At 44.6% G+C, this 9,501-nt stretch overlaps 1 protein-coding gene across 1 annotated transcript in view; it reads right to left on the bottom strand.

Moving 5' to 3' along the window:
- Positions 1-5,199: 5,199 nt before the first annotated feature.
- CCDC88C (coiled-coil domain containing 88C) overlaps positions 5,200-9,501 on the bottom strand; it is a 99,470-nt gene continuing 95,168 nt past the window's right edge. The window contains exons 32-33 of the mRNA XM_018558524.1: positions 9,134-9,355; positions 5,200-6,133 (exon numbers count right to left, since the gene is read on the bottom strand). Coding sequence (XP_018414026.1) covers positions 5,234-6,133; positions 9,134-9,355 — 1,122 coding nt within the window. The 3' untranslated portion in view covers positions 5,200-5,233. The remainder of the gene's footprint in view (positions 6,134-9,133; positions 9,356-9,501) is intronic.

Here is a 9,501-nt window from a genome sequence, read left to right as displayed (position 1 = left end):
TCCCAATCTGGCTGCAAAGTGTAAATACATTGTACTGCATGTAAACCCCCAACAATTAACTTCTTATTTACTTCTTTTTGGTTTGTTAAATATACAGCCAAAAGCATTTTTCTTCATCGTTTTAGTTCAGAAAAGTCCTCCATGCTAGAAATCTCATGCTGTCCTGTGCACTCAATGCACCTCTGCTCCTCCATACACATTGATGCACCATACTTGGTTTACCTAAACCAGTATGGGGTATCCCAGGCTTGAGCCTGGCGGGGCCCGAGCCTGGGATACACCATACTGATTTAGGTAAAGACCCTTTGATTAGTTTCCCAGGCACCGTCTCACTCTACCCCCACATGGTGCCCACCCGGGGGGATTGGTGTACCCCTGCCACAACTTGCTCACATCTGCAGGTATGAAGTTAACAAGCAGAGTCATTATTATTGAACCCTCCTGATGAAGCCTGAGTGTGAAACACATTGAGAATCAGGGCCCATACAAATTATATCTCTACTAACACTTCTCTGATGCCTACAAATGAAAGAAGATAACAACTCAAAAGGTCAACAGTTTCAATGGACAAGCACTAGATCTAGTTTGTGGTCCCGTTCATCTCTGCATTTTTGGATGCTATCCTATTTTATAAGCAGGTTGTTCTTTTTAACAAAAATATATTAAACATGTAATATTTTATGGATTTCGTTTCTGTATCACTCCACGAGTATCAATCTTAAAGCCCCATTGTTTGCACAATCTCTGGATACCCAATTCCAGGTTTCTTCTTCCCATGTGATCCCTGATGCAGGATGCAGGATCCAAGTTCAGCTTTGCTGGTCCCCACCCAATGCCCCCCTCCTCAACAGAGGCCATGTGACCTAAAGACTGGGATTTAATTCATGTAACTAGCACTGCGGGGAGCATAAAGCACAACTTTCTCCAGAAAAGGGAAGTATTTCAGCCTATCACACTTCTACTTTATCATCATTACTGTTTTGCTGAAATGGATAATTGAACAAAATAGATTTTCCTGTCATTTGCGGCCGTTGCGATTTTCTCCATGAACAGATTTTTGCTCAGCATTCGCTTATAATAAGTCAGCCCATTCACTTGGCCAATCTTTCCACCACTGCTAATGAGTCTATAAACTATTCTAGATTGGTATTGAATGGCTTGGTGCAGGGACATGTAGGAAACAACAGCAATCTTCCCTTAGGCTTCATTCACACTGCTGTACAATACGCTGCGTATAGACGCGCACAGCGTATTTTCCCACATGCAAATAAATGGTTCCATACACATAACTGCGTAAGGAGCCGTATATTTGCACTGCGTAAAGATGCACACAAAAAAAATGGAACAGAGATGCGTCCGGCCTCAGAATTTCTGAATAGGTTACGCGCGTGCGCACATATACGCGCATACAGTACATTAAAATTTCGATTAAAAATGATGCATTCTGGGATTGCATACAGTGTGCGCATATACACGTCTATACGTAATGTACACTTTTGCTCTTGCGTTGTGTGTGCATGAGGCCTTAAACTCTGAGGTTAGAGCACATATAATCTGATAAATACATTGAAGCCCAAATGGACACATTTAGGGTGCAGTAACAGGGCAAGTAATTGAATTCTGGGAAATTCTGTCTACACTATCCTTATCTAATACTAACCGCCGATCTCAAGGAACGCACAGAACGATAAGATTACAACAGACTGGACTTTTATTTCATGATTACATGATAAATTCCACAAGCTGCAAACAGGGTCAGATGCACAGTACACAGGAGGACTACGATGGGGGTAAGGGAATGTTGCATATAGTAAGACTCTCAACAGTTTATAAAAAGGTGCAAGTGACACACAATAACATTTATAGAAATCCTGATATACCAAGATTGTGCTTTTGGTGGGCAGAGGGAGTTGTAGTCTGCGCCTGGCTACAGTGTAACAAACTGTAAGCTACAGTTATAGCACCAACTGTGATGTATGGGATTTGGCTCCAGATGCACCCAGCAGGTTTCAGGGTGGGTCTGTTGTGCAGAAATTAATGACAAACACTATGTACAAATCAGATCTGTACAATACAATCATTTACATCCTATGTACATAATTTCGTTGCACAAGTCTATTATTCAGCGTTCATTTAGAAATTCCTCTGTGCCAGCTCGTAGTGTAACACAAGCCCCAACAAGCAGCACAGAGCAAACAGCAGTAGTAAGGCCAAAAGGCAGCTATTTCTGTACGAATAAGGTGAAGGCAATCAGAATGCAGCCTATCCAAATCACTAGAGACCGGTGACATCACTGAGAATGCAGCCTGTCCCTTCACTAGAGACCGGTGACATCACTGAGAATGCAGCCTATCCATTCACTAGAGACCGGTGACATGACTGAGAATGCAGCCTATCCGTTCACTAGAGACCGGTGACATCACTGAAAATGCAGCCTATCCGTTCACTAGAGAGTGGTGACATCACCGAGAAGGCAGCCTATCCATTCACTAGAGATTGAATTGAATGATCAATTGCTTGTTCATTTTATTTTTTCAGCATCTCAGACTTTGTTTGTTGCTTAAAGGAAAACTCCACTTTTGACCTTTGCAAGGGTGGATATTACATGTATGAAGTCAATACATTTTGAATTTTTAAAAGGGCAAGACACAAATTAGCTTTAAAGAGACACCGTCACCTTGCCCATGCTAGGTAATCCCTCCCTGCTCCTTCCTACTCCTTTGCAGCCGGCACTAAAATGACTGGTGTCAGGGGACAAGGACGTCACTTCTCCAGTCATGCGACAGAGTTCGGGTTTGGCTGCTAAATTGGAGCTCTGTCACAGGGAAGACACCCAGAAATTTTGGGTACTGTGGGTGGCTGCAGAGGAGGAAGGAGCTGCCGGGGAGTCCTCATAAGGCAAGTACAAGAGTGTCCAGGGGGGCCCTTTGCAGACACACTGATGTGCACAGGCAAGGTGACAATGTTTCAGAAAGAGCTTACACAAGGTAACAATGGCAGGGCTATAGAATAAATAGCTGGAGCATAAGATTGACATGAGAAAAAAAACAACTTGTACAAATATTTGAAAAAGGTCCGTGATGTTTGAGCAACTGAATTGGATTCTTACATGGATTTTATTGCCGATGTCCTGCATAGGATCTGAACCCACAATTACACATCTTGTACAGTTTGCAATTATTATTTTTTATGAATTGGTCGATTGAGATGAAACATTCCAGAATACACACATAGGGATCATGAACCCGCTGCAGCCAGTGTACTTTAATTTACAAATATTCAGTAGTGATGCAGCTCAATAAATTAAACAATTAACAAGCATCTATTATTATTTCATAAACATTTGTCATACAAATCTGCCGGATAAATGTTACTCTTCTGAAATTCCTCGCTCACTATCTTCACAAAACGACTAGAACGACAGGGACTGGAACAGATTCTAGACTAAGTGCAGCAGGGTAGAAGTCTGAATCCAACTTCTTGAGTGGTCCACCAACGGTCGCTAAGAAACCTGACCACACACGCCAATCTGATTGAGCAATCTGCTTTAGATCTACCAACAGCAATGCAGTGGAGAGGCCTGCCTGATTGGATACAGATTGATTGGACGGTTTAGGTTGGTCCTGGGGGGGGGTTGGGCCTGACAATGCATACTGTAAGACTATTCTGGCAGACCCTCAAAAATACATGTAAAGGAGATTGTATAATCAGATTGTCGCATGGTTTTCCCAGGCAGGGGAACAGGGTCACTTAAAGTAGTAGAGGTAAACCCCATCACTAAAATGTCATATATGCTTTAACATGTCAGTGTTACTTCAAATATCATCTTCTCAATTTTTATATCTGCAGATTTAACCAAAGAAACCCAGGTGGCCATGCCATGAAAGCCCTTATTCAGGCACTCCACACACTCTTCTCGTCTCCCAACTGTTCCCCTGCATTGTCACCCTATCACATGGCCATCTGATGGAGACAAAGTGCCAATTTCGACACACATTACACAGACATGGTACATGGTACTTTAGAAAGCTAAATGTTATACAGTTATGGAGCAGGAGAAAAAAAGAGAGAAGAAGCCCAGTGTCTTGAGGCAGAGAAGCTCCAAGTCAGAACTTACAAGGGTCTAAGGACTCTCTATCAACATACATGGGACTGTGCAGCTGCCTGGTGATTAGCCACTAAGGCAACCAGTGCTTTATCAGGGAAGAGAGTGACATGCTACCCATAAGGTGGAGAAGGTGAGCCAGGGGGACACAAATACCCTGCTGATTCCTTCTTCCCATAAAGCCTAATTAGAAGAGGTCTTCCTTGGTTGTATAGGACTCACAGACATAAAAGGGTTCCATATCTGGCCATAGATGGTTGGGTTAGATGAACTCACTCTTGGTGCCCACGTTATAATTAAAGACCTTGTCGCCTATTTTGTTTGAGGACTGTTAGTCGATACACGTCACTGAAAACAATTTCCCCAACTGGCCAAAGAAAACTCCCCATGGCATTGCTTAAAAGGGAACCTGACCTGTAGGCGGTCATTGCTGATTTCTGTAATTGCAAGTTGCCTAGCTGTTCTGTTGGCCCTACAAGTTCATCACTGAGTCACTGACCTGGGATACGCATGCCGATAAGGACTTCTTATTTTTCTCCAACTTTTATTTGCTGGCAATGCTGAAACTAGATGCAGTCAGCTAGTATTTCCAGAAGGTGGTCAGCCTCCATATTGCTCTAATATCAGGTGTGCCTTCAAATGCTTGTTTATTAATGTACAAATCTGAGGTCAAGTCTCTCCCATCAGTGGCTGTACCAATATTTTAAGCACCAGGTTTTGACTTACAACATATACAAACGATAATATAAAAAAAAAAATCACAGTACTATTTACAGTATAAATCTCTGTAGAGCAGGAGGAGGATTTGACCCTTTCCTTGAGCTGAAGATGCATGTCGTCACGGTGCACCTCCTCATGGGAGTCTTTGTATAATTATCAGCAGTGAGCACATTTATGTACATAAAAGGTAAAAAAAAAAGTAAGGAAAAGAAAAAAAAAATAAACCTCAGCAGGACAATGGTGGTTTTATAAAAGGCCTTCAGCAGCCTGGTGCTGTAAAGTGAAACCTATAAGTCATCTTTTGTGAAAACAAAACCATTGAAGTGTCCAGTTGTTGTAGAAAGTGGCGATTCTGAATGACCAGCTACAGTCACACGTAAAAAAACATCAATGGTTTTGTGCCGCACGTCACACACAGCCATACTCGTACCAAACTGTTTGGGGGTCGGCATTGGGATCCGGAGATGAGGGGGTACTTTTAGTAGATCCTCCTTTGTTGGCCTCCTCATCGTTGGCTGGAGGTGGGGGGCAGTCTGAAGAGGTGTTGGGTGGTTTGGGATGTGTAATGGCTGTTTGACCTTCAGCCTCTGGTATGATGGAGATTGGTCTTACGGGTGAGATCATGGCCACTTCTCCAAAGTGGGATGTGGGTCGTGGCCTGCCCCTGCCAGCAGAGGGCACCGTTGTGTACTGCTGTTGGAAGCTGCCGGATGACAGGGCAGGCTGCAATGTCCGGTCTTGACTGGAACTGGCCAATGACATATGTCGAGTATCTAAAGAACGGCTGCGCAAGTCGTCACCTCTGGGTAAGTTGGGCATCCTAGCTGATTGTGGTCTGTCCCTTGGAGGACCAGTTGGAGTAGAGGTCCTTAAAATAGGACTGTTGCAATCCTTCCCTGGCAGGGGCTCCTGCTCCAGTTTCTCCATTCGGTTCATGTCAGGACCGTTGGCTTTGAGGAGGTCTGCTGTAGCCAAACTAAATACCCTACTGAGAGAATTACCCCTGGCAGCCATGGCACCCGGATGCTGGGGCTCCGGGGTTTGCCTGGACGACGTGGTGGGCTGCGGTGTTGGCGGTAGTCGTCTGAGTGAATTTGTTGCCGGTTCCATCGGTCGTGGGCTGGGTTTCACAAACTGCCCTGGTTTCATCATCCTGCCATCTCCAGCCACCGATGAACCTAAATAGTTGGCTGGCAACGTTTGAGAGTTTCTGTAGCCGGGTTGACCACACTGGTTTCCAGGCTCTTGAGGATCACCGGCTCTTTTAAAATAATCACCCAACAAGTCATCCCGATTGCTTGGCGGATCCTACAAAAAAACATAGAAGAAACAACAACTACTTAATAACTGCATGAACTATTTCAGATTATACAGGTCAGTGGGGACAACTTCTGAACATTGAATGGAAAAGTGTGATGCTGCGAATAGAGAATGTAGACAAACTTTGACTGCATTGTCACCTTGCACAAAAGTAGTTTTGGTAACAGCATGAAAGGTAAAGTATAGTATATGACATGGAGCACATACTTTAGGTTATTACCATTTTAACATAATTTTTTTTAATGTAGCTTTTACATTTTAGACGCACTTTTGTTTTTGCATCTTTGTTTGCAGAGGATTTGTAGATGAGCCACTAGAAGCAAGGTATAACCTTTAGGTTTAGAAATGGCTGAATCACTGGCTGTATACACACACACACACACACACACACACACACCTCCCCTCCAATACCAACAAGAAAAACCTTAACATTAGGGATGCTCCGATACCAGAAAAAATAATGTGTGGCCCCGCTAAAATCCATACCAGAACCTTATCCCAGCTAAAGGTCTTGTATGGATTTTAAAGGGGGGACTTTACATAAAAACACAAAAATAATGGGGTTCCCACCATCACATAAGAGTTCCCCTTCACATTAGGAGCCTCCTGCACATCAGTGTCCCTCCTCTAATACTAGGAGTCCCCCTTCACATCAATGCCCTCTCCTTTCATATCAGAAGCTTACCCCCCTCCCCAACACACTAGGAGTCCCCCCTTTACATCAGAAGCTCCCTTCACACCAGAGTCCCCACCATCACATCAAAAGCCCCACCATCACACAAGAGTGCCCCCTCAAACTAGAAGTCCCCTTTCACATCTGAGCCGCCTACTTTCACATCACAATCCCCCCTTCACATCAGTTTGTTTTTACACATCATAAGATTTCGGGGAACCCTGGAGGAGGCAACAAGTACATTCATTGGGAAAGGCTGGTTTAGAAAGTTATAAGATCACATGCACCATTAAAAAAAGGACTCCTAAGCTTACTGGCCATGAGCAAACGGCATCCTGTAAACAGGCATGAACCCTTTATAACATTAGAGCTTCAATTAGACAATTAAACAAAAGAACTTCATTTAGGGAGCAGTACGATTGCTGTGGATTAACATAACAAGTGATTCCACCGTGACAGGTAATGAATCATTGCAGATACATTGTTTATCTTTCTGTAAACACAGTTCGTTTTCTGCCGAGCACAGTTGTCTCTCCCTTTTTAAGGCTAATTGTGACATTATGACAATTAGTTATTGTTCTTTGAGACTACAGCTGCCATTCTACATATTAGCAAAGAGGGAAGCGGAGCTCAGAGTAGATACATTATTTCTAACATACACTATTTTTCCAAAAGTATTGGGACGCCGGTCTTCACATGCACATAAACGTTAATGGCATCCCAGTCTTAAGGTCCCCACACACCTTACGATAATCGTGGGACATCCCGCGATCGTACGATTATCGTAAGCTGTGTGGAAGCCGTGCGACCTCTACTACTGTAAGGTCGCACGACTTTTAACTTACGGACATGTTCGAAAACCCGCCGAGCATCGTACGATGTTCGGTGGGTTTGTGGCATGTCCGTACGATAAAAGCCGTATGTGCCGGTGTGCGCAAGCGCACACTGCCCGTTCGGCATTGCGGTCATCGGAAACCCGGCCCTCAGGGGGCGTGGTTTGCGATCATCGCAAGTACGATCCGCCTATGCAAGATGGGCAGAACGTACGTTTTTTTAAGTACCTTACAACCATCGCAAGACAAAAGTCTTGCGATGGTTGTAAGGTGTGTGCCCAGCCTAAGTCTGTAGGTTTCAGTATTGGGTTGGCTCCGCCCTTTGCAGCTATAACAGCTTCAACTCTTCTGGGAAGGCGTCCACAAGGTTTAAGAGTGTGTCTATGGGAATGTTGGACCATTTGTGAGGTCAGGTACTGATGTTGGACGAGAAGGCCAGGCTCGCAGTCTCCACTCTCCAAAGGTGTTCTATCGGGTGGATGTCAGGACTCATCCGTGTCTTTATGGACCTTGCTTTGTACACTGGTGCGCAGTCATGTTGGAACAGAAAGGGGCCGTCTCCAAACACCTCCCACAAAGTTGGGAGCATGAAATTGTCCAAAATGTCTTGGTGTGCTGATGCCTTAAGAGTTCCCTTCACTGGAACTAAGGGGCCAAGCCCAACCACTGAAAAACAAACTTTACACTTGGCACAATGCAGTCAGGCAAGTACCGATCTCCCGGCAACCGCCAATCCCAGACACTCCCATCGGATTGCCAGACAGAGAAGCGTGATTGGTCACTCCAGAGAACTTATTGCACAGGTGATAACCTATCACGGTACCACGTTTGTAGTCACTGAGCTCCTGAGAGCAACCCATTTTTTCACAAATGTTTGTGGAAGCGTCTGCATGCCGAGGTGCGTGATTTTTTTTTTTTTTTTACACCTGTGGCCATGGAGGGGATATGAACACCTGAATCCAATGATTTGGAGGGGGAGGGGCCCAATACCTTTGGCAATATAGTGTATTTCTGCATCATAAAACAGTTTACAATTTTCCACTTCAATGAGGTGTGTTTAGTAGAAACCTTCAAGAATGCAATAAAAGTTACACGAGTGGCGCAAGCTTCCTTCACAGCTGAAATTTTATTTCTTCATTCCCCACACAGAAATATCTGTCTTAATTTATAACCACCACATAACTTTGCCACCAAAATATGCCAGGAATTCCCAAACATAGATAGACGATATTAGTACATGCAGCTCTGTGCAGTGTGAAGATAATACTAGTTAAGTGAATACCATTGGCACGATCCTGAAAACGTCAAAGGGCTGTTAGACCCGTTACCCCACCAGTAAACGAGACACCCCAACACCGAAATAACCCGGGGTTAATCTTGGGAGGTCAGTGCCACAGTGCTGTATACAAAAGGGTTAAATAAGAGTTAGGCATGCAAGGTGTATGTGGGTGAGACGGTGCAGGAGAGAGAGAAGTCGAGTACCCTGGGGATATACAGCGAGGTCGCTCTCCTGTTGCCCGCGTCCGTTCGCTGCCTCCATGCGCAATTCTCAAGGGACGGTGACGCGGTTCTTGACGGTGGCTCGGATGATTCCTTGAGATGGAGGGTGGGAGAGGGGGAATGAGAGGCAGGGTGGAGGGATTCGGCTTCTAATAGAAACTGCTGCAGTGTGATCACCTCGCTGTCAACTAAACTGTGGCGACGCTGAAAAGGAGAGACGGGGGAGCAAACTTAAACACTTGTGTGGCAAGATAAAACAGTTCCCGGGAAATTCCATTGTACTGCCTAACCCCCCCCCCCCCAAAAAAAAAAACTCCCAATAATTTTCGGTTGCCCCCCCTTTTACCCCT

The sequence above is a fragment of the Nanorana parkeri genome, unplaced genomic scaffold (assembly GCF_000935625.1).
Source record: "Nanorana parkeri isolate BGI_ZX_2015 unplaced genomic scaffold, ASM93562v1 scaffold344, whole genome shotgun sequence".
Classification (NCBI taxonomy): domain Eukaryota; kingdom Metazoa; phylum Chordata; class Amphibia; order Anura; family Dicroglossidae; genus Nanorana; species Nanorana parkeri.
Note: the sequence above shows the minus strand (reverse complement) of the source record. Positions and strands in the feature narration are given on the sequence as shown.